This window comes from Antedon bifida, chromosome 6 (assembly GCF_963402885.1).
Source record: "Antedon bifida chromosome 6, ecAntBifi1.1, whole genome shotgun sequence".
Taxonomy (NCBI): Eukaryota; Metazoa; Echinodermata; class Crinoidea; order Comatulida; family Antedonidae; genus Antedon; species Antedon bifida.
This window is the reverse complement of record NC_136231.1, coordinates 3,521,123-3,547,776: the sequence shown is the minus strand read 5'-3', so window position 1 is coordinate 3,547,776 and position 26,654 is coordinate 3,521,123. Positions and strand designations below refer to the sequence as shown.

The 26,654-nt window shown below is 33.2% G+C and overlaps 1 protein-coding gene and 1 long non-coding RNA gene across 2 annotated transcripts; both read right to left on the bottom strand.

Moving 5' to 3' along the window:
- Positions 1-9: 9 nt before the first annotated feature.
- On the bottom strand, positions 10-17,652 carry LOC144845955 (DNA-directed RNA polymerase I subunit RPA1-like). The gene is made up of 33 exons (XM_078703483.1): positions 17,460-17,652; positions 16,981-17,108; positions 16,084-16,309; positions 15,525-15,794; positions 14,612-14,739; positions 14,368-14,511; positions 13,913-14,053; positions 13,496-13,716; positions 12,922-13,138; positions 11,676-11,814; positions 11,258-11,372; positions 10,892-11,084; positions 10,504-10,674; positions 10,281-10,400; positions 9,747-9,877; positions 9,370-9,535; positions 8,796-8,996; positions 8,487-8,585; positions 8,085-8,267; positions 7,828-7,988; positions 6,636-6,894; positions 6,082-6,176; positions 5,663-5,792; positions 5,260-5,309; positions 5,046-5,103; positions 4,409-4,518; positions 3,986-4,248; positions 3,322-3,467; positions 2,568-2,648; positions 1,590-1,742; positions 1,289-1,399; positions 855-1,047; positions 10-280 (listed from the first exon to the last, which is right to left on the bottom strand). Exons 1-33 carry the CDS (start codon positions 17,626-17,628, stop codon positions 180-182), a joined length of 5,073 nt encoding a protein of 1,690 aa, XP_078559609.1. The 5' UTR covers positions 17,629-17,652; the 3' UTR covers positions 10-179.
- A 4,051-nt stretch (positions 17,653-21,703) lies between these two features.
- LOC144844739 (uncharacterized) lies at positions 21,704-23,475 on the bottom strand. The gene is made up of 2 exons (XR_013612461.1): positions 23,337-23,475; positions 21,704-22,811 (listed from the first exon to the last, which is right to left on the bottom strand). It is a non-coding gene; the product is annotated as an uncharacterized LOC144844739 (long non-coding RNA).
- Positions 23,476-26,654: the final 3,179 nt, after the last annotated feature.

Sequence of the window (26,654 nt, the reverse complement as noted above, 5' to 3'; positions counted from 1 at the left end):
AATAATGTAATACTAGTAAATATTGTTTAACTTTGCATGTATTTATTAGAAGAGAGAAATCAATGTAGCTGTACTTTTAAATTATATAAAATATTACTTTCTTGAAAATATATATTATAAATTGTTTCTTCAAACACAACAATTTGGCGATTTAATAGTCTTGTGGCAGTTGTACTTGATCAAGTCAATTGTTGGAGTAAGTCAAAACAACCTGTACCACTGGAGACTACTCTGCCAACAACGAGTCTTGCAGAGGGAGACTTGAGCTGATCTGTCACTCCTGAAAAGAACAGATATTTGAGGTTAAAATATTTTATTATTAGCTGATAAACATCAGTGCTCTTTAGCAATGATAATGTTCATTTTAACGATCATAGTGTTGGTAGACTTATCAACTACATTCTTTTCCCCATTGGGTCACTTTATGAAGTGCTGTGTATGAACTGGTGTAATCCCTTACTCCCTTGTAGTTTAACGTTCTCGCAACGACCTAAAAACTACGTCCAATGCTATCTGAAGATGACTCGTCTCGTCTGGTTTCAACTCAGACGGCACCGACGAGTCAAGACGTTCTGTCGTACGATACTGAGTTGGCCTTAAGATGTACTGTATTCGCTTTTAAAGTGCACACAAGTATTTTGTTTACATTGGATCTACAGTTTTTGTAGTCCTCAACCGAGAAGACTTGCTCTCTCACCAGAACCATGGGAACGAGCGAACCTGAAACCTTTGCCAATATTATGCCTATTAATTATGGTTCCACTCTCCTAATAAACAACAACCACTCGGCCACTCACTCACAGACACCACTCTCAGAGTTGTAAATTTTTCAATTTAACATCTTAAGTACATACCATGGATTGTAGCTTCTTTCAGGAAATGCATAGTGCTCTCAAAGGTCATCTTTTGCAAAGGTGATGCATTAGTTTCCAGTCCAGTCCTGTTGAAGGGCATGTAGACTCCTTCAAAGGTCATATAATCAGCAATCAATGAAAGATGGCGTGGGTCAACAGTGATACCGTACACTTTGAAAACATCACGCATCTCCTAAAATTGTAATAAACAAGTAATAAAAGCTGCATATGATAAGCTCTGTCTAGACTACAAAAAAGTGTGATGTACCCAAATATGGTAGTGATATGCTTAAATATGGTATCAGAAGGTTTGATAGTGTAGACAGAGCTTTAGAGAAGGAAGGCAAGGTTTGTGAGCACGTGCAATTTTTTGTTATGCACTATTGTTTCATAACCTAGATGATGTAATAGTCATAATAGTAGAAAGATACTACCTTCACAATGACTCTACAGGCTGCCTCTATACCATACGTCCTGGCCACTGCATGAATGTCGTTGGAGTAGAGTTTATTCATGTTCAGTATTCTATCAAATTTAAATAATTCCTACAAAAAAGATGATGATAATATTAAAAATATATGTATATACAGCCACTGTCACTCATCAAGAGGGCCCCTTGATTGTCAGCATACGCTGTTTAGGGTCACCCTCTATAAATAAGGTGTAATAAATATCTAGTAATTGTAATTGTTAAGTTAGTTAACAATATGATTTGACAGAATATAAATTCCTTACTTTGAAATTGACCCCTTCAGTTTTCATTCTCTTTTCGCCGTCTTCATCATTGATAAAACAGCGAGATATACCAGCTGTCTCGTACACCACAGCCCTCTTTGCTTCATTAAGGAGGATTGTACCAAGATCTAATTTACTGTCATGCAGTTCAAACTAACAAATAAAATAAAAACATCATCGAGCATGAATTTAATGGTTTTAGAGCGCTTAGTATGGAGAAATTGGTCTCTTGGTCAAGCAAAGTTTGTGGTACATCACGTTATTTCTAAAACATTAGAGCCAGTGGCAGATCCAGGATTTCGAAATAGGGGGTGGGGGATTGGGGGGGCCCAGGGCCTAAAAATGGTGATGTCCTATCTTTTGCATTACAATTTGCGAAATTTAGTGGGCTGGGTCCCCCTTGGATCCACCCCCAAGAGCACTAGAGACTTAAGCCGTAGATTTGAAGCCAGGTGCTAGTCAATCCTACGTAAACGTAAATCTCACTGTAATCAAGTGTGACCATGGATACTGTAACTGTTACATTTACATGTTTTAATTACAAGTTTATTTGTTAAAAAAGAGCTAATTTGCATTGTTGCTTATTTAATTTTGTTTATTCTTATTTTCTTTGTTTATTATTATTTAATGTCTTAATACTCAAGTCAAGAAAAGCCATTACATTGTTTTGTTTTTGTTTTTTGTTATTACTATTGTATTCAATGTATGTATCGATGAGTGTACATACATACTGTATATTTCTTTCTGAATTTATTTTGTTTATAACGTTTATTTGTATGTAGTTTAAGTTGACTGCACCACTAATGAGTGTCTTGCCACTGATCCAAAAGTGTTTGTCAATAAATTTATTATTATAATTACGTTTATTTATACAGGTAGTATCTCTTAAAACAAACACAATTGGTATATTATTATAGTCCTTGTTCATCTACATTTTCATCACTCTTATTTCCATTGCCAAAATAATTTTCAATTTACCTTTAAGACCAACTCGCACCATAAATTATCAACCTTATCAAACTTATAGCTGGAAACCAACGATGAAGTGCATAACACAGCCTGATAAAAACATCCAAACCATTAATATACCATGCAACAAAAATGATACATTGAAATGTATATATAATATAGTATCATTATGCAATGAAATCTAAAGCTCTGTCTACACTATCAAAATAGTTTGACAAAAAAGTGTGATGTGTCCAAATATGGTAGTGATATGACATCATTATGTCCATATGGGCACATCAAATTTTTTTTGTCACATAAAGTTTGATAGTGTAGACAGAGCTTAAGATGACACACTGGTAGTAATGGTAGTAATACAATTCCAATGACTGGTTCTTTTTTTTCCCCCAATATATTTAGGCAAATTGCCAAGGATAATCATAAGCGAATTCATTCACTATCCTTCTTAAAGGTGGCAATCTCGATACACATATACAAAAGATGCTCCACATAAACAAAGTCTTATTACAAGTCTTTGGGAGTGGAGTTGTAATTTATCATTAGAAAAAAACAGAACTTGAACCCAGGACCCTTACCACCAAGCCACAACTCCACTCGAGATATTTTACATATTCAAAATTAGTGCTAACAGTTTTCAAGTACCATTAACATCTGTAAGTAAGCATTTTTTATGTTATTAGTATACAAATGTGGAAAAAAAAATTTGTTTCCACGAATACTGTCATTATTTTAGTTCCTGAAATTATGGTAAAAGTTGGCTTACATTTATACGGGCATCTTTTTCTTCCGTGGTTGTTTTTGTCTTTTGCATATTTTTTCTCATTACTACGTCACTCATATACTCATCTTCCCCCTCCTGCGAATGTTCACCTTCACTAACTGCTGATTCTACAAAGGCATCCTCATTGCCTGTGAAGGTAATTAAAGACAAATTTGATTTTTCACATTCCAATGTAATACCCTGATTGTAACTAAAGCCAACATACAAATATCATCAGGGAAGAAATACATTACATATTTAATTCCACCCTTTCCTGGTATAATTGATATTGTTAGTAAAAAATAACATTTTATTTTCCATATTGTGGTGTGGTGTTACAGCCACAATTGTTGAAAAGGTATGTTAATACTAATACTTAGCATAGGTGAAGCACAGCATAATCTATATTATATAACACGTAAATAATAAATAAATAATATAAATTCCTGTCATTTGATTGGACAATTGTGGGTCACATGGCATGCAATAGTACGCAATATTAAACAATCGTTTAATAGTACTTTTATTCGTGTACGAAAAAATTCATTCATTATTTGTATACTATTATCTATACTATAATGGGCAGCAACCTTGCTAGCCTTTATAAAAATTTGACTGCAAAGTCATGATTGGCTGTGACCTCCAACATGTTCAGTGGCACTTTTACCTGAATCAACATTCTCATCCTCTTCATCATACTCCTTTTCTTCATCTTTCTGTCCTTGGTACTTTCTATCGGCTGCGTCACCATCTCCTTCCTCATCACTCTCACCATCGTCTTTCTTCTCCGATTTGTCAGTTTCCTCCTTCTGTTCATTATCGTCTGCTTCAGCAGGCTCCTCTGAATGGCTACCATTTAAATTCCCTCTTTCACCAACTGCAGCGTCCTCCATGGCAAACTTTGACCCAACTGACCTAAAGTTAACCTCTCTAAAACAAAAATATAAATTTGAGTTGGTTTTGAGAACTATACCATGTTAATGGATGACTTTGTTCCTTCTTTTTTTCATTCGTATTGATATCTTTTTTTTTTGTATTCATTTCCGAAATAAAGATTGATTATCTTGCATAAACTAATTCTCGCAATTACCTTGTTCGTTTTAACTCTTTACATCTCTTTTTAAGCGTGTCTGTCAGTTGTTTCACAAAATGTTTTTCAAAAAATTCTAATACTGTTGCAGGAGAAGCATAGCAATCCTCCTGTAAATACAAAAACAAGTTCAAAATTAGTTGGCCTTAAGGATCAGAAAAATAGTTTAGTGTCAACTATGTATAATATTAAATTATACATGTGTGTGAACAAAAAAGTTCAAATGTGAAATTCATTGGTCCAGTGTGCAAAAACATTATTTTGAAGAACTACGCTATTCAAAGAAACCAGGAAGAATTCCTTGTATGAAATATGAAATATTTTATTTATACTGGGCGACTTCTTCAAAGACTGGTCTCCCAGAGGGCTCAGTTATGATCAGTGGCTGTGATGTACTATTACACCGGGGTAACCCCCTACATGTTTCAAAAGATGTACTAGATTCTTTAAAGTGCATATAAGCTAGATGTGTACACTAGACCTACGGTTTATAGTCCTTATCCGAGAAGACTCGTTCTACCACCAGAACCACGGGGGCGAGTGAGCCTTGAACCCTTGCCGATGTTATGGCTACTAATTTTGTTATGAGAAAAAAGAGTGCCACTAAATATAAAACAAAAAATACAGATTGTCTTACTTCATATTCCTTCTGAGGCAGAAAATTAAAGCGGATCTTGTAAACATGATATTGATCCCTGAAAAAAAAAGAAAAATACTATTATTTCTATATTATATTTGTTTTTGTACACTCCTTATTGTTCATGTGTGTAGGAATTGTATATAAGCCATAAACAAAAGATTGTTTACTTACCAATTACCAACTTACAAAGCCATAAGAATGTTATACTTACCAATTGTTTCTAATGTCGTAACTTTCATAAATGTTAACATCTTCAATTATCTAAAAGAAAATAGATAAAATATGTACAATTATTTTATCAAATAATAATGCATAAAACCATTTATAGGGCTGAAGCAAAAACATGTACCATTTCAGACAGTTATTGTTAAATTGTTACACAGTATTAATTTTAAAATAAATAATCAACTTATTAAATTTTATTTCCAAATTTGCATAATGTGATAATATAAATAGAATAGAAATTTAATATAAAGCAAAAAACAGTGGAAAAAACAAAGCTTGTTAATGTGGTTATTATTATTACAATAATTATTCATTACAATTAATTATACATTAATTATAATAATTATACCAATAAAAACAATTCAATGAAAAGACAATAATGTAAATACCTGTGAGAGATGTACACGCATAAGCTTCTTGCGTAACCGTGCTGCCCGTTTATGAGCATAGCGAGTGGCGTGAAATGGAACGTCCATAGAGGGTGTCTTGATATTAGCACTGGCAACAATCAAAATCTCTCTAAAAGAATGTAAAAAAAAATCAGATATTATTTAATTTTCGATTATATCACATCATGTCTTGTTATTCATTATTATTAAAGAAGATATGAGCATTGTAATTTCTATTATATTTAAATCTGTATCTGTACAGATGATATAGCTTTGCCAGGTCACTACTAGATAATAGTGACCTCAATGGAGATATGTGCTTGAAACATGGAGTTACTTATCAAATATAATTTTCTTTCATTCTTTTTACATATCTGTGACCTGCATTTTCTTATTTCATTTTTTTATTTATTAATTACCTTAATCTTGGGATTCCAAGTGTTACGTTCATTTCACTCTTTCCAGCAAAATGGAAAGTGTTTAAGGTCATCTGTGTGGATGGTTCGCCAATAGACTGCCAAGAGAAATACAGAAATAATATAGATGATGATGAAGACTATTAATGCAAAAGCTATATACCAATCAAAGCACAAATACATTCAAGGAACTTCGATAGTGCCTACAAAACAGGCTTATGCTACTTTTGTGGTACAGTAATTGAACTATGCGTTAGTGCAGGGAGTATGTTAGAGAGGCGACCCACACGTGCCTAAAGCTCTGTCTACACTATCAAATTTTATGTGACAAAAAATGTGATGTGCATATCATTATCTTATTTGGGCACATCACATTGTTTGATAGTGAAGACAGAGTTTAACTGTACACCAAATACTGTAGCCCCCAGGGAAGTCTGGCTTTAATAAAACTGAAAACAATAATAAATGTAATGCGACCATGGACATGATGATGTCATATCACTACCATATTTGGGCATATCACTACCATATTTGGGCACATCACACATAATAATCACCTGAGCTGCAAGCAAACCAACAGCTTCCCCAGGTTCACAGAGTGACCTCTGGTATTTACTATACATCAACTTTTTAAATCCCTCACTATCAATGTTTGGTTCCTTACAGCCAGTCTCTGATTTCATAAACTTTCTGATATTCACATCAAGGTAATCTTTCACCAACTGATCTAGTTTCTCTGAAATTGAACCAAAGTTTGTGTCTGGACGAAGTTTTGTCAGCACAGGATCTGGACATTTCTTGCAATTTTTTGAATACCTTCAAAATGAATTATTGAAATTATAATAGATCAAATATATAATGAAAAAAATGTAGTTTGATTTTTCTGTAGGGATCAAAATTATTATACTGAAGTTACTGCAGTAACTGATATTTAAACAATTATTTTATGGGTTACTTGCTATGGGCAATCATACACATTGTTTATTGCAGTGACTGCTTTATAAACTTTTACAATGAAACTAAAATCATGTGTTATTATTGAAGAATGTAGTTATTGCCGTAGCATAAATTTGACATGACCACTTATTAACTTACAGTGTTACAAAAGCAGTATTCTTAAATAAATGAGTATCGAAACGTGGCAGGCTATAGGCGCTTGACCTTTGACAAGATCGCCTAAAATTTATAATTTAAAACTACGATACTTAGTATTGTATATTCAGGAATAGCCGCTCCATAGTCTCTTTGCTTTTCTTCCTTATATCTTATTCTTATTAACTCAAAATTATTTTTACTAACAAACATTACTATTTATATGCCTAGTGTGTAAACATTATTGACATAATTTCAATAAACATCCACATACAGTACAACTCTTCTTAACAATTTTTTTCAATCTTCTATCAACTAAAAGTCGTAGTTAGTCATGTCTCGGGTCACATTCTATGGTCACCGTACAGATAGGCTACTACATCAGTACTTCTATGAATGGATGACTAGTTGGTGACAATAACGCTAGTTGGTCATACCCAGTACCGTTTTGATTTTACGATCATTCGGGAAACCACCTCACGACACCACAGTACAGTATTGCTTCTTGTTCATTTTAGGCGAAAGTGTCTCATAACAGGAATGTTCACTGAATAGGTATGTCTCAAAAGATGGGTATTACCGTAGTTTATATTTGGATATGAAATAAATCCACTAAATCTACAAAAATGTATCTCAAAAAAAGATATTTTCACTAACTGTTCTTTGTCTTCAACTGTTCTCCACAAATCAATCAATTCATCCTTGATTATGTCTTTATTTTCAGGTGCGGTTTCACCCATATTTTGCATTTTACCGGAAATAAATTCTAAAAACGGTGAAATGCGAACTGTGTTTTTGTTTTCTTTCCACTTCTTTATCTATAAACAAATTAGTTTTTCATTATTAGAAAGTTTATAAATTAGACAAACAAAGAATAAAGAATAAACTAATATTGATTAACCTTATTGATTTACCTTCTTTTGATAACGAACAGCTTTCTTTGGGTTTTGAAGATGAGTATCATTTTTGCCTAGAATCACTTCACTGTTTTCAATGAGGAAGTCGTACTGTGTGGGGTTTAGGTAAGGTGTTTTTGAGATATCCAAGCTATCCTCACCATAATTAAACTGAACTATACTACCATCACTGTCTCGTACCTAACAAATAAATAATGTCGAAAATATACAATTTAGAACACTGGAATGAAAATACAATTATAAAATACAGTTATTTCTATAAACTGAAAGTACATTATGTTGTAATAATAATAATAACCAGGAGAAAGACCAAGCTAAAGCCCAACCAAATTTAGCATTCACTCCATATAATAATCAACAAACAGTAAAATAAAACATGTATGTAGTCATATGCCATACCGTAAGGTCATAGTTCACGACTAAACCTTCCAAGTGCTTGATAATGCAACGTTGTAGATATCCACTACGACTTGTCTTTACAGCTGTATCAACCAGACCCTAAAATGAATTATAAATATAAAATGTATGTTGTTGTACTACGCATTGGCTTTGAATTGCATTGCATAGAACTCTAAAGATAACAGAATAAAGACAGGCCATATTGATTTTTTTCGTAGGATTGGATGGTGAAAAGGTTACCACTATAGGTGAATAAATACTGACGTAATAATGTTATATATAAAATAGACATAAAGCTAAAAACCGTACCTCTCTTCCAGCCATGCAATGGAAAAAGTACTCTTGTGGCCGAATGCCTGTTAAGAAACGACCATCCACATATCCTCCAGAACGTGGGCTAGAGTCATATGGCTGGAACGATGGTAGGGATCTTCCACTTAACATGAGGGGTGGACGCCTTCCTTCAAGTTCAATTTGTCCCAGGAGACATGAAATCTGCATACAATTCACCTGCAAAGAATAGTATTACTAAGTATTATTAAGTATTACTACCTTTATTTAGGCACATATTTCATTTTCATTTCACTTAATTTATTTTACCAAAAAAAAACCAAAACAATAAAAACAGGTAAGGAAAAACAAAAGCGACCTAGGCCACTACGACTCAATGAGTCAGTAGTTTCTTCTATAATATTATAGTCCAATCACAAGACAAACATACACACAATATGATCTATACAAATAAAGTCATATGACATATGACAGGATATGAACCCATTACTCAGGATCGATAGCAAGGCATCTAAACCACCAAATACATATCCATTCTCTTGGGATATGTTTTATTTGTTTGCAAAAACATAATTGTTTTGTTTATGTTTACCATTGAGCCTTTAGCTCCAGACTGCACCATCAGTTGTAAGCTATTATTTGGGAAAGACTTGATTAACCCTTGACCTAGACAGACATTTGATATTTCCGTTGTGAATGCTTCAGTGTTTGTTTTCATTTGCATATCAATTTCAGCCATTTGTAATCCATCAGATGATCTAGAACAAATAAAGGGTAGCAAAATGAATCAATCAGAAAAAAGAAATATGTTAAGCTCTGTCTACACTATCAAACTTTATGTGAAAAAAAAATGTAATGTGCCCATATATGGACATAATGATAGCATATCACTACCATATTTGGGCATATCACTAACATATTTGGGCACATCACACTTTTTTTTGGTTTTTGTAATAATAATTATTATACCTGTGGGCAGACTCATATTTGTCTATGATCTCATCAACATTTTTGGGATCTTCCACTTGCAGAGTCTTCGCCATAATTCCTAAACCAGACTTGACAGCTTTCTTCATCATTTTCTTTCTTTTCTTGTCAGCCTTAAAAAATATAACCAATAAGTTTAGAGGAAGGTATAAAGAGAGTGAAAGATATTGGTAGCGACTCAGACTGAAGAACAACAAATACAGTGGACAAGAACCATGGTGTTGCCCTTCGAAGGAAGATGCTGTCTACACTATCAATATGTTTAAACATGGTAGTGATATGACATATCCATATATGGGCACATCACATTTTTTTTCACATAAAGTTTGATAGTGTAGACAGAGCTTCAGACATATTTTAGCTGAAAGAATGAGCCATCTTAGAAAACTCAATGCAGAAAGTGGACACAACAGAAGTGTAAGACAATCTTATAATGCTTTATAATGCTTTCACATCACATTGATCTGACTGTGTACAGCGCCTATAAATTTACAGGGTAACCTTTAGCTCACTTACCTTTGTTTTCACAATAATATCTTCAACACCAAGACTAAATCCACAGATGAACTGCAAAAATGTTGTAAATAAGCGACCGAGGCAGCTAAGGATGAGAACGGCTGTCTGACCACCATACAACTAAATTTTAAAAATCAATAAAATATCAGACTCCAATTCCTGATATTTATCAGTTTTTGTAGCAATATAAAACATGCTCCATCTACCTGTCGACGTTTCTTACCTCATAGCATGCATGGACTAGGCCATATGGAGTACTGCCATAGTTAGCTTTGTCTAAAACACCAACAAGCAGTTGGCCTTGCCTAAATATCACCTCCGATTCTGTCATGTTATCTCCTTTAAGGGGTGTACCTCCTCCAATTGGCACCCGTGGATCATTCTTACGCCATGTCTAAAAGAAATTTGAGAAAAAATATTAATAGCTTTAATTATTATATTATAGCTTTTTTAATTGTCAGAAATTTACTTTTTTGAATTTTCAGACACTAATAACAAGTTTTGAAATGAAATGTTTATAAACACTGCTAGGACTAGAACTGAATAAAGTTCAATAACTGCATAGAACGCACAGACATCAAATATATAAGGCAAAACAATTACAAACCTACCCTACTAGAAATCTTCGAGCGTCCTTTGAAATTAAACAGTGGCTTGTTTTCTGGAATAATGTTGAGAAGGAGCGTGGAGAAAACTTGTTTGCCAGACCACAGTTGTTTGGGTTTGATGATGGCCGGCCGTAGCAGCTTTACATGACCACTTTTATCGGTCATTGCATTGAAAACCAACTGCTGGTATTGAGCCCTGTAAGATATTTATTTAATATAGATAATGTAGACAGAGCTTTATTTCTGATAACATACTACTAAGTGTTAAAATGAATTATATATTTATGATGACTATTGTGTACATCTTGTGTTTTCCTTGATTTCACATTTCACCTTGATAATTATATTAAATCAATGTTTATCACTAACTTTGTATAAAACCGCCCTCTGACAGTCATTTTTACACCTGAAATCATATGATCTTGAATGAGCCCTCCTAGTGGTGTGCCATCCTTTGGGACCAAGTACTGATGACTAGTACTAGCTGGAAGAAGACAAAATTGATAAAGTAAAAGGGACCAAATAGTTTAATAATGATATTTAACTGTATGTTACTGGTGCATATTAAACATACTGTAATATTGTATCCACTCTTCCATACATTGTTAATACACTATGTATCTATGTATCATCTTGATTTAGTGACAAACAATTTGCTATTTGGCCACACATGCATAATATGATGTTGTAAGGATATTGTTTTTCTTCTATCTAGTTTTGCACTGATACTATACATTTTAACAATTGACTGATAGTATTAAGACATATATATATAAAATCATTTTACCTATATTATATGCTTCAGAACGTCCAATCTCATTTTGTGGAAAATGAGCATTCATTTCATCGCCATCAAAATCAGCATTATATGTCTTGCACGCTGAGTAATGTAGACGGAATGTCTTTTCACGAGGAAGTATACGTACCTGTGAATGGACAATGTTAAACAGATAGATAAAAAAAACTACAGTAAGTCTCTGAAAACCAGTGGCCGTATTCACCATTTACACTTAGGCTAAGGGAAACACAAAATAAGAAAAATCTCCTATCTTAAGCTCTGTCCACACTATCAAACTAGTTTGACTAAAAAGCATGATGTGCCCAAATATGGTAGTGATATGCTTAAATATGGTAGTGATATGACATCACCATGTCCATATATGAGCACACCACATTTTTTTGGCACATAAAGTTTGATAGTGTAGACAGAGTTTAAAGGCCAGGTGCGGGCAAAAAATTTCTATTGATCATACATTTCAATAATTATCGATCTATAGTTTCCCCTATGTTTCATAATTTTTGGGATTTTATTTGTGTTACACGAGCTTGTTGAAAAAAAGCACTTTCTTATCAGTGGGGGGATAGTTCAAATTACACAGTAAAATCTCTATTCTTTTGTACACACATTTTGTAAATAGAGCGGCATTTTAAAAAGCTATGAAAACTAAACGGTGTGGTAAAAAATTTTATCAGATGACTAAATATAAGTAATATAACTTGAATTTTACATTTCTGGTATTTTTATTCAACTTCAGATTTTTATTTTCATGTTATAGCAAAAATTATCCACCGTATATCCACCATCTTTTTTCACCTTCTAGGGAGTCACCAGACATGTTATTACATTAGGTTAACTACCTAACTACTGAAAAAAAGTATTCCTGGTTTTTATGGCAGAATATTGCCAAATTTTGTATTTGACCATATTAAGGGAAATTCATGTTTTTTCGTCTTGATTTCTGTTACAAATATTTGATTTATGTACAATTAACCAGATATTATATTTAAAATTCATGCCTGTACCTGAGCTTTAAGTGAATGCAATTTATGGGAAATACTTAATATTTAAGGGAAATATCTCACTTAAGTGTGATTGGTGAATACGGCCAGTGGCCTCTCTTCAGTTCCAGAAGGCCGTAAGTTATTTATTACCATTGAAAAAAAAATGGGAATACTAACATTTAATAAAAACCAGACATATTAGGCCAGCCCCATGATTTTCAGTATTGAGAGCAGCAAGACATTTTGAATACCTTGTGAGCCATGATACTTGGCTTATGTAATGTAGGTTGCCGATTCAACAAGAGTACATCTCCATTTTTAATGTGTCGGTGAACTCGTTTCTGTCCCGTGATGGCATGCCGAGGATTCTGTGGTGTTAGAAGTTGTTTTGCTATTGCCTCTCGCTGTGTTGCATTATCTGCTTTCAATTTCATTTGAGTACCATCTTCATTTTCAATCAATAAAGCTCTGTCGAATGAAATTAAGATCATAAATTAAACATAAAGACAATAGTATACACTCAACTGGGAGTAATCTCAGCTTTATCATATACCATTATAGGTATCAACCTCTTAATAGATGTACAAGCTGCAAGATTAGGCCAGAGAGAACAGGGCTTACCATTATCAGCACAGAAATAATCATTTGCATTAATAATTATTTTTTTGTGTGCACCACATGAGCCTTCTATTCACACAGGGTGAACAGTTTTTAAGGTAGAAAAAAGTTTTACAATCCAACGACATTAAAGTTAGTTTCAATGGTATTGTAGAATCTTATTATCTGATAATAAAACAGAAAAAACAAATCAAATTAAATATGTACCCAGGATGTTTATTTGGCCCGTTCATAATGGCACGGCGCAATTCCTGGGCATTCCACTCGGTCACAGGTTGCGGATATGTTAACTTCTTAGCGATAATATCAGGTATTCCTATTTCGTCAGAGTTTATGAAAGGATCTGGCGATATGACGGAGCGTGCAGCATAGTTGACACGTTTACCCATCATGTGTTTGCGAAATAGCCCCTCTTTCTTTTCAAGAATCTGAATAAAAAAAAAATTTAGGTTTAAAGTTAAAGAATAAGTGTAACTCTTTTTAAATCAAGATTTTTTAAAATGTGAAGAGTGGAGTGCTTTCAGGTGTTCAACTCTGGTAGTTTAACTCTGGAGTAGTTTGATTTTTTAATTCAGTAAAAAAAATGGCTAGGGCTATAAGGGGTATCAGAAAGAAATTACTTACCTGTTTAACACCTGGGAAGTTTTCTGTAGATAACTTGTCCATGTCACTGTCTATCAAACTGTTGACATGAGTTTGTAGAACACTCCACGCATTTTGCAGTTTCTCTGTGTTGCTCTTTCCTGGAACCATTGCCAGTATACTCTAAATAATAAATGTTATTATTATTATTATTTTAACTAATCATTTAATAAATCAAGCACAGAACAGACCTCCCTTAAGCTTGGTTCCCACTAGTGATGCAATGTAACGCAACAAAAAATGCCCTTGGAATAATTGTGTTTTCCCATGCCTCCGTGAAATAAAACCGGCGATTGTTGCGTCGTCGGTTTCTACTTGTGATTACGCAATGCATCGTGTTGCAGGCGTTTAATTGAGGAAGACGGAAGATTGAACATATCTAACATATATATACGTATCTTCTACAATTAAAATTTAAAAATAAAGGATAAACTAACCTTATCAAAATCCTTCAGAAATTCTTCATTGTGCTCATTTTGACTAAAGAACAGTAGTTGTGACAGAGTCTGGCTGTCTTTCAACACTCTTGTAAGACCCCCTGTTTGTGGGTTTTCAAAACGTTTGTCACCCATAGCAGATACCTAACAAGAAGCAGAACCATTAAATATTATATTAATTTGTAGATGTTTTCACTAATTTAAAAAAACCAAAATGCTACTCGAAAATAAAAATATCGCTTACCGGTCGGAATTTCGTTGGTATCACTGGAATTACCTCAAGAAAAAACAGGTCAATAGCACTCTCCCCAGTTGTGGAGTTTTCAAAATGACCTCCTTTCAAAACACCAAATAAATTTTTTAAAACTTTGTCTGCAAAAAAAAAAAAGTATAGAACAAACATAAAATTTAAGACTACTTATGAAAGGACTAGTGAATATTGTTAGCATTAAAGTACTGGTAAATCTACCCAGTATTTCCCATAATTTACTTCATTTATTATTGGTAAAAAGATGAATATTTTGACACACATGGCGTTTCATGCGTATGATAATTGAGGTGTGTGAAATCTACAGACAAAAATCAAAACGACATAAAAGACAACTGCGCAGTAACTCTTTTTTGGAAGATATTTTGCGAATTAGAATATAAAACTTATTTATAATTTATTATTAATATATTTGGTTTTTTTTTCAATAAAATATAGACATTTATATATTTGTATCAAGATACAATTTGAGGTGTATTTGTTTTGATCAGGAATTGATATTTAAAATGTGTGCGAATTGGGTAATACTGTAATTAGATATGGTGCACAAAAAAAAAAGAATTTATTAATGCAAATGATTATTTCTGTGCTGATAATGGTAGGCACTGTTCTCTTCGGTCTATTCTTACAGCTTGTACATCTATTAGAGGTTGATACCCATACTGGTATATAATTTAGCTTGGATTTTTCCCAGTTGAGCGTATACTATTGACAGTGTCTTTGTGTTTAATTTATGATCTGAATTACATTCGACAGAGCTTTATTGATTGAAAATGAAGACGGTACACAAATGAAATTGAAAGCAGATAATGCAACACAACGAGAGGCAATAGCAAAACAACTTCTGTGTGTGAATTGGATACTACAGTAATTAGATATTGAACTTTACCTTCATATGCCGAGATTTTCCTTAGATGGTCTCGTGCTTCAGACGGCGAAAGAAAAACTTGTTCCAGATTGCTGCTATCAGACCTAAGCTGTTTAGTGATGATACGAACATTGTGTTCTGGTCGAATTTGACGTACAGTAGTGCCACAGAGGGCGCACTTTCGACCGTGGGAATTAATGTGTTCTTTCATAAATGTGTCTACAAGATTCTTTCGTATGGCTACTAGGTTGCGAAGATTTGTGTTCACAGATTCAAATTGGTTTTCTTTTTCTACAGAAAAAAAAAAATGTATTGACTTGTCATATTCACATGGTCTTACTCATATTAATCTATTGCATATTCTAATATATACAGTAGAACCCCTATTAACGAAACATCTTTATATTTGTTTTCACTTCTGTCATCTTAACACTATATATACAGGTCCAGATTTGGCTAAGTGTGAACTGTCATTTTATAGAGTTTATTTTGCCGTTTTTAAATTTTGGTTAGATCCTCAATTTATTCTAGATTTTAACGTCACTAGTTTTGAACTCAAATATTATTAATCCTTGCTCACCACTTTCAAGTTCTTCCATATATTCCTTCAGTGTGGATTCGATGAGATGTACTGTAGCTGGATCATTGCCACTATTGTCCATTGCCAGACTGTTTACCCGGTTTTGCATTTCATCCACAGCATGGAAAAAGCCTTTATCAAGGCATTCTAGCTGGTAAGATATTAAAACCAGGGACCAACGTGGGGCTAACAGATGGTGACACTGTAAGCATGAACCTCTCAAAAGCTGGAAATAAACAAATGTTTATTTGTTTTAGGATGCAGGAACGATTTTGGAATGGAGGACGAGGAGGTGGTTAAAACAATTGTACATGTTTTTGCATATGTTGGCTCTGACGCTTATCATGCACCAAATCCCAGTATACTATAGCTTTGATCTGCAAATGGATCACTGCACGAAGTGTTTTTATTGTTGCACACACATATAACATTAACATTGAAAAAATAAATTTACACTAGTTAAAAAAAAAAGTGTGCAGAAGGATGTCTTCTGTAAGGTTGTTGACCTATATAGTAAATAACTTTAACTTCAATTGACCACTGTCAAAGGTCAATTCAATGTACAAGAAATATTGGGACATTGTTCATAAAGCTTTGTTCCACACCAAGACGCAACGCAAGTGAGTTTGACTAATGACAAGCAACAGATAGAATAATCCGTCACTTATGATTGGTCAAATTACTTTTTACGCTTAAGCCCTGTCTACACTATGAAACTTTATGCGACAACAAATTGTGATGTGCCCATATATGGATATGATGTCATATCACTACGATATTTGAGCATATCGCTACCATACTTGGGCACACACAAACTAGTTTGATAGTGTAGACAGAGCTTTACGTTCTTGCTTTATGTTACATCCTAGTGGGAACCAAGCTTACAAAGTTGCCTACCTGCAGAATATTTTTAAAATACATAGGATTGAATACTGGTAGAGGAAGACGGATATGTGCCATGTGTCCTGGACAATGCAGATAACCAAGGTAACATGTTGCACATAACTCTCTTTCATGGCTCGGCCCTTTAACGAAAATACAAAGTAAAACATAAAAGAAAACTTAGTGTGTCATTCTGTTCATAATTTTTACTACAAATAACTTTTGATATTTGCAAACTTTAAACTTGTATCGTAAAATTGCAAATCTAAAAATTATCCAGTGGCTGATCCAGGATTTTGAAATAGGGGGAGGGGGTTCAGGATTCTGAAAGTGTTGATTTATGGGAATATTTCTATATTTAAAAAAGCGCAACAAATTAGAATTGTTTGATTTGCGCATTTAATATATTTAGATAGTGGAATTGCTATCACATGCTTTACTTTAGTGCGGTTGTTACTTTCTTGGTTTCTTCTTTTCGCAAATCCTTGACCTACCTAAGGAAAGGTCATGAAGACCACCCGCAGTGGGATGTCCAAGGTCATCAAATGTTTTTGGGTTGACAATTTCTTTGACGCTCAGTTCCAATATTTCTTTGCTACTGTAAGTACGAAACTGAATGTTGCAAGGCCTCTTGGATGGAATTTGCTGCATAAACCCAGACATGCTGATGCCACCCGTTATATCTGAAATCAAATTAGAAAAACATTCTAGAAGCAGGTAGAAAACACTCATTTCAAAAGACCTTTAATATTGCACAACTTGATATAATATAGTTTTTTATTTGTCGTAAAAAAAAATAAAAATACCGACTAGCAAACAATGAAAAAAAAACAATATTTTACACAGAAAGATTATAGATGTACAAGCACAATTTGAATTGAGTATTTTGCTAGGCGATGTTCGTGCTAGCTGGCATAGGCTAGATACCAACAGTCGTGTCCAGCCAAGGGTAAAAAAAAACAAAATAACGTAGCGTTTTCAGGACACCATATTGATTAAAAAATCGTCAGTAATTTATTTTCAACAGTACCTGTGATTCTACATTACGGTAGACAACCGACTTTATGACCAACAGTAATTTACTGTAGTTTTACAGTAATTTATTTTCAACAGTACCTGTAATTCTACATTACGGTAAATTACTGGCGTCCAGATTGCCAGTAATTTACCGTTTTTTTATAAGTATTTTTTTAACAGTGTAGGCCCTATATATCTTGTACTGGGGAAGGGTTAGTGTGTGTTGCATGAGAGAAAGCTCTGCAATTTTATTTCTGACTATTTTAGTTTTTGTGTCAGGATCAGCTGGAGAGAGAACCTCACAAACATATTGCTAACTCATTGAGTTGAACCAAACATGACACTACTAAATAACACTTAAAACTGGGTCGATGAAATAAAACATATACAGGTATACCTTAAATTAAATATGTTACACAATGTATGTTTTGCTTAATCTTTAGTGTACTGAATTTTTTAAATTCATAAACGGTTGAGAAAAAAACAAACATGGATGTATTTATATATATTGTTTTTCTAGCTTTTACTTTATCGTTTTGATTTAGCTTTTCGTTTTTTTTTTGTATCTCTATTGAGATCCAGCCACTGATACCCACATCATTGTCATTGTTTCATTAATTTGCCTTTGGATTTATATAAATTAAAACATAAATTAACTTGATTCGGCTGTTGAGGAAAAAAAAACATATAATAATACTGTATTACATGAAATGTAAAATAAAACATGATATGATTTAACTGTTGAAAAACAACATGTTAGGGCCTATATAGTGTAAAATACGATATAATTTACGGACACATAATAAAAGCTATAGGCTAACTACAGCAGCAGTTTTTTGTTTGTTTTTCTCAAACACAGTGAAATACAAAACAATTGGCACAATGACACGAACAATAGAAGCCTCAACAAGCCTGGCACACCCAACATATTGACTAACACCCCTATAAATAATAATGGAATAGTCCTATATTCAATACATGCCGAAAACTCAGGTTGATCCAAACTTTTTTCCACCTCTTAAAATCCACCGAAAAAAACACCAAAGTGTATAAGCATAAAATAGGCACCGCGGAAAAACGGTCGTGACAAACGTGTGTGTCGTGTGATGGTACTACTGAGGCCTAGCCTAGCTAGCTAGCTAGAGGCCTACGCCAAGAAGTCCTACCAACCAAGCCCTGCCAATTTAAAGTGTTAATTATTATTATACAAAATATGATATATCTAGAGTTGGTTCTAATAGCATTTTCAACAATAAAACCTGCCTCAATTATACGGAGATATGTAGGGCTAGGCTAAGCCTAGACGCCAAAAATGTTAAATAATCAACAAGCCTCAACACGTGGTATGCAGTATTTGTATACGAAATGAACTGAGTTGATGTGTATCTGACATATACATTGCGTCAACAGCGTATGTATTGCGTCAACTAGTATTCCCAGCTAAGTTCTGCCAATTTAAAGTGTTAATTTTACGAAATATGATATATATATAGAGTTCTAATAGCATTTCCAACAATAAAACCTCAATATTAGCGTGATATAGACGCCAAAAATGTTAAATAATCGACGAACCTCGCGTTACGAAACGAACTGAGTTGAACGGCTTATCAGTAAAACTTCAAACATGGAGGTATTATACCTCCATGCTACAAACAAGCTTATAAAAGTTAAGGCTTAAATACGAAAAAGTGACTCGAATTAAAGTAAAATTGGTAACGAGCATTTAAATTAAACTCTAAAAATACGACGTAAAAAAGTCAGTGAAGTGAAATTAGTAACGAGAAAGAAGTTATCGCAATAGAGGACCATATAGTATTTATTTTTACATTAAATATAGTTTGTGATCTTAAATTAGATCTAAAAAACTTATAGTAGGGAATGGGACTTTAAATCTAACCAAAAACCATTCACCTATACTGAGCTTCCTGTTAAATATTTCTTTGTACAGGTAGTTTTATTAAAGTTGACTTTTGCTCAAAAATAAAAAAATTATTTTAATATGTTCTTGCTTATAAAAAAGACAAAATAAACAATTAAATTTAACCAAAAACCCATTCACTTCCAGACAGAATGAGCTGGCTGGCCGTCTATTTAATAAATAACTTATGACTTGTGTGGCTTAAACCGCCGTTCCGCAACCTATGGGTCACGAACCAATGTTTGAAAAAAATTGAAAATTGATGGGTCGCGAAATTGTTTCCGATACTAAAACTTTTTATCAATTCCGCCGGCCAACTAGAGGTGCCATTTTTACGTGCGAGAGTACCATTTCCAGCCAGGGGTGTCACTTAGCAAAATTCGCTTTGCCACAGGCTCCACCATGGGTAATTTGTGGCTGCGGGTGGCAAAATTAGATTCAGATTAATTGAGCAACAATAACTTATTACATTTAATTGTAAAACATAATACTCGCGCAATAAGTAAGATTTTAAGAGTCTGCCGATATAGAAACATGAAGTTCACACATATTGCGCGAACGCAATGCGTTCACTGTTACCATGGTAAAATGTCCATAGCAACGATGAAAACAAAAATGTAATTTGTTTAGCATAAACTATAATTATAATGTAATGTTTATTTGTATTGTTTTATTTGGAATTAAACAAACATGAATTCATCTGTAAAAAACAGTCAACCTGATCTTGGTTCAAAGAAGTTTGAATTACAATTAAACGAATTAATTAGTTGTGCTTTTGGAAGAAGTTGTGATGTGGACAGTTTGTTTTCCGATTCTATATTCAGTGAGCAACGCAATGAAGACAAAAGTATATTTCATAGAGCACAGACTGTTACTGCGAGTGTAGACAGGCCTACCATAAAGAAAAGGAATTTACGAATTTCCTTATTAGAAGGTATGCTAGGCCTAGGATCTTCATATTATCAAATGTATACATGCAACACATACCATTTCTTATCCATGGATATGTTCCAAGAGACTTTCCCCTTTTCCCAAAGCGAATATACGGATTTGAGAGAAGTAGAGAGGGAGTTTTGCTCAAATTGTGAGAGTTTTGCTACTTGTTCAATTTCCACAGATCACAGACAAGTTTGTAACACAGAATTTTGGTTAATTGAATTGGAAGTTATATATTACTGTGGTAAACATAAGTGCACTTAATAGATCGGAATCCTCTTTCTTTCTAAAAGGATCACAATAGAAAAAAGCTCCTAAGCTTGTTTTATGATTATTCCACGAGATGTTTTTGTTTAAGTCTTTCTTTGTTTTAAAACACGATTTTCCAAAACCAATGTAGCCTATAACGTATGAATTGATGGTATACTTGGTAGTAACTGAGAAACTTCTCTCATAATCACACAATTAAAAATTGTATTTTTTTATTTTCTGCAGGTGCAAATTCCGAAGATGCGCTGAAAAGACAAAGGACCGGATTTGATGAGAGAGAATTTCAAGTCATCTCGCCATCTACCGATACTATTTCGAATACCTACTATTGTGATTTGTTGTTCTTTGAAATAAGTTTGTGTATAGTATTCTTAGTTTTTGCTTATTTCTTAACGTTGTTTATCAACAAAATTTGTTTGATTCTTTTATCATATGAGTGCCTTGTTTAATTACTATTAAATCATTTGAAAAAAAACGTCTTTCTCCGTTTGTTGAACGAGCTATTCTTGTAGTTATTTAAATGAGTCTCAATTAATATAACTGATTGAATATGCATACATTAGTTGAAGATAAAAGAAGTAGAAAGCTAAACATCGATTAAATAACAAAATGTATCAAACACTTTATATTTATGTTTATACAGTTTTGGCTCAATTGTTAATGAAATCAGTAAAAGGTAGAGAGGGTTTCTGAACTTTGAACTTGACATTAATTTAAATTAAAAGTATTATAAATGTTTAGCGTCTACACAAACATTAATACTAGTCTAGTTGAATTTAAATCTATGTACATATATGTAAAGCGGAATAATACTTTAAAATTAAATTAATTAGGTTTGTCCTTTAAAATGTCTGCCTTATCAGCACTGGTGTCAAAGACAGAGGCAATACATGTTGCTTGCTTATTGGAAATCTGTATTGCTTCCAATTGTATCGATTTTTGTATTATATCTTGTAGATTTTTAGATTTTATTTTGAGATTTCTGTTTTGCAACTTAAGATTAGCTGCCTTTGTCTGCAAATCTTTTGCATTTAAAAGATCATTTCTGGTTCGTGATTTCAGGACATCTTTACCTACTGCAGCTTTCTTCTTTTTTGATGCCAACGACATTGCAGGGTAAACAGCGACTGTCATTTTCAACTAGCAACCAGCATTTTTCATTTTCAGTTGCAGTTATATCTTTATTTGTTACGCACACAGTCGCACTAGCAACAGTGGATAGTACCATCTTTATATCCTCAAACTGTAAAGTTTCACTGAAGCAATTGAGAACAGGTGATGTCTTTGCAACTTCAAGTCCACATGTAAATACTTTCCACGAAGTCTCGCTTACTTGGAAACATTTCTCTGCAACGCCATTCATCATCATTTTTGCAAAAAGTTTGGTATTTCCATCTGTCCAATGGACAAACCCAAGTAATGCAGCAAATTGTATTATTGCTTTCCAGTTTATAGCACTGTCAGTGTTATTGATTGAGAAATCAGCCACCTTAAGGTGTATTGATACCTTTTTATTCTTCTTGGCTTTATCCCACCATCTTCTTAAGGCCTTCACACAATTGTGGCAAATAAATTTCGGAATGTGTGCATCATCATTATTTACATTGATACCAAATGCTCGTTCAATTTGCAAATGGAATTTTGCCTTATCGTATGGATTTCTGCCTTTAACTATAACCACAGAGACGGCACAGATTATCCATAACTAGTAAAAAAATTAAAACATTTATTAATATTATATTTCAATGAATATTTGCAAAAACAAATAATCAACCAACCATATTTAAAAATATTGATAATTATGGGCTATAAGTTTCTATTCCACTGCAATACTACTACAATAAATTTACATGGATATGCCTGTAGGAAGCATACCATTCAATCGATATACATCCATGATTTACTCTATTGTGGAGCTTATAGCTCCATGCCATGCTGTATTTAATAATAATATTAATAATAATATTAAGTATATGCAATCTAGACTATAATATACTTGTCTTTAGATTGGAGCCTAACAATTATTACGCACAAAAACACTTCTCTAAGCCTAGAATACCATGGAGACCTCCATGACCATACACGTACGTACAGTGTATCAGGTTAACAAGTATGCAGTTTAGCGCCATTTTCATGTTAATCTATGTATGGTGTATTAAACCATTTTCTTACATAGGCCTAAATAGGCCGCAAATGCGGATAAGATAGAGTTATTCTTAAATTGTCTTACCTTATGAAACACTAACAAATGTTTTTAATATAAAAGTGACTATATGCTGAAAAATTAATGAAACAAAACCCGGAACAGGCGTAACGTACATATTTCTTTGTTGACGGTTTTAGCAATGTTTTTCCCACATGGTCCAGATTGCGTAATTTTTGTTTCCGGGACGAACGTGGGCAATTTACATAAATGGGCGTGGATTAAATCCCCAACTACTCTCGCGCATGCGCGTATTGTCTACTTTCAGCAGCGTTATTACGTAGGTTGCGTATTTAGTAGTGGGAACCAAGCTTTATTAGGTGATCATTTAGAATAAAATGATCACCTATTGTTATTGTATAAAATCTTTATTATTATTTTTCTTTTTTTTTTTCTTTTTATTGTTTCTGTACACTATTTTGTGTAACAATTATCTCAAAAAGTTTAATGTCAATGATTACAAAAATTTCAGAATATCTTTCAAATAATATAACTTAATCCTAATAAGCTTTCCAGCGTGATCACTCATCCGTGACGACATTTATACGCCATTTTGCGAAATCACATTATCAATCATATCTCCATAATTCATTATCACATATTAATGAAATTCACTACACGTAAACTTCAGATCAAGGGTAAAAATATTAGCAAATAAAAACGCACGCGCACGTAGGTTCATGCGCGTGATATCGCGCGTTAAAAATTTAAAACGCTCAAAATTAAGTTTTGATCAATTTAGAGCATGAATTAGGCCATTTGCGTGTTTCAAAAAATTACTGCGCAAAAATGCGTTTTTGCGCGCGCGATACTTAAAAAACGTAAAAAATATGAATTTTTTTAACAAATCTCATTCTACTCACCATCCTTAGTACATTCACCAAATTTGAGTCAGTTCCGACTTAAAATAACGCTATACGAGCACGTTAAAAATGACAAAATGCGCATATTAATTTTACAAAAGTTCTGAAAATGGTGAAAAATAGGTCTTTTTTAAAATGAAAATAATTCTTCAGAATGCAAGATGACCCCCGATTTTTTTAACTTATTCTGGAAGCCATTGAGTTGTAGATATGAATTCATGTACACACTTTACGTACAAAATGTTTTGACGTCATCAAATGGCCACTTGAATTTAAAAATTAGGATTTGTTATCTTTTTGTGTAGATTATCACATTCAACAGAGCGCATCTTGGTTATGTGTGCTCGAATTTCGCACAACTTTCAGTATGTGCTTGCTTAATTAATTATCTTTATCATGAGTTGACACTATCTTCATTTTAATGACGTCATCACGCGTAAAAACTTGAATAACGTAGGCCGTGTAATTTCACCTTCGCAGTAAATTTGAATATCTTACAGCTCTTCAGAATTGAAGGTTACCTTGATGATTATAATTTATTATGAAAGCTGATGAAATGTAGATATTAATTCATATAAAAATTAAGCCTATCGGATGTTGTGACGTTAACATATGGCCAGTTGAATTGAAAAAGTAGTTTTTTCAAATTTTTCGTCGAAGTTATACACAATTCAAAGAGCGCGCACAGCGCTTCTACGTGCCAAATTTTTTTCCAAATCTTATATTTTTTTGCTCAATTAATTATCTTTCGAAATTGTCATCTTAAAGTTTAGTTTGATAACGTCATCATGCCAAAAAATTAGAACATGTGTGTCCCGTAATTTCACCTATGCTACACTGTATATAGTGTACATATTGTATATGGCATATAGGCACAACTCAGCACTATAAGCATATAATAGGATGGCATACATCAACATTTTCCGATCGTATGTTAACGTACGTGCATGTTTAAAAAAATTAATTTCAGTAAAATGATAAAAATGATCACCTATAATTCGTCAAAGTGACGAATTAAATTCTAGTTCATATATAGAAACATCTGACACAATACACACTTTATTATTAGCATTTGTTCTAATTTATTGTAAAATACAAGTTCCAATGATTGATTACAATGTAATGATTACTATTACACAGTAACCCCGGTGAGCTATGAAACCTCTTCAATGCAACTAAAAGGTTTTACTAATATTGCAGCAAAAAATACCCATACAAGTTGAAGTTGTCTTTAAGCTCTGTCTACACTATAAACTTTATGTGACAAAAAAAATGTGATGTGCCCATATATGGACAGGTTGACATAATACTCTTACCATTTTGGGCACATAAACTTTGTTTGTCAAGCCACTTTTATATTGTAGCCTCAGTCAAAGCTTAATATGCACAAAAAAGAATTGTCACGCGTCTCATCGTCTGCGCACATTTTTCTCATTACATGCAGTATTACTGTACAATTTATAACCATAATTAATCTTAAATTATCACTAAAATAATGATATAATAATGATAATAATACACTGAATGAAAACAGATACTATCACTACATTTACGAAACAACCAAGAAATAAAAAAAGCACTTAGCCTAACATGTCTTTGTTCATAACGGTAATATAGTTTTGAAAGATAACGGTAATAAACCACTAATAGATTGGTATAAGCCACGTTTACCTTATGTTACTATAAAATGGCAGAATTTCATTTGAATTGTTAGGGACGGGAATGTTCCTTACTGTTGGAATGTAAAATAAAACCAAAGGAACAACCTGAAATTACAAGAAAACCCGCCAAATAAACTAGCTTTGGTGATAAATGATGAAAGAAATATCAACGTAATTGTAATACTGAACACATAAAACTAAATTATATTTACTTCTTGAATGAAAGATTGAAAAATATAAAAAAATAATACCATAATTCCGACTAAATGATAATATAACTATAACTATAAGCAAACTATTACACTTATTTTAAAGAAAACTAAATATATATCATAATTTAATAAAAAGCACACTTCTCCATATAAAATTAATGTAAAATTCAGTTTGTTCGTAACTTCTTCAGCAAAACAACTTAACAGGTAAATTGTGTAATCTGAATTCCTTAATTATTAATAATGATAATAATAATAATAATAATAATAGAGTTATGTAAATGAGTCTCAATTTATATGAATATTCATACATTAGTAAAGCGTGGTTCTCACTAGACCGCAACGCAGCAACGTATCGACGCAAAGTGTTGTATTGCGTAATCACAAGTGGGAACCGACGACGCAATAGTGCTGCAAACATCGCAGGTTTGATTTCACGCAGGCGGGGCAAACACAATTATTAGAAGGGCATTTGCTTACGTTGCGTAGATTGCGTTACGTTGCGTCGCTAGTGGGAACCAAGCTTAAGAGAAAAGAAGTAGGAAACTAAAAACATCGATTAAATAACAAAATGTATCAAACTCTTTATATTGATGTTTAGGCTAATTA

Coding starts and splice junctions, on each gene's coding strand:
- LOC144845955 (XM_078703483.1), bottom strand. CDS start 17,628: ATGTCTGGGTTTATGCAGCAAATTCCATCCAAGAGGCCTTGCAACATT. Junction 17,109..17,459: donor TCTTCATGACCTTTCCTTAG/GTAGGTCAAGGA, acceptor TTTTCGTTAAAG/GGCCGAGCCATGAAAGAGAG. Junction 281..854: donor GAAAGAAGCTACAATCCATG/GTATGTACTTAA, acceptor TGTTCTTTTCAG/GAGTGACAGATCAGCTCAAG.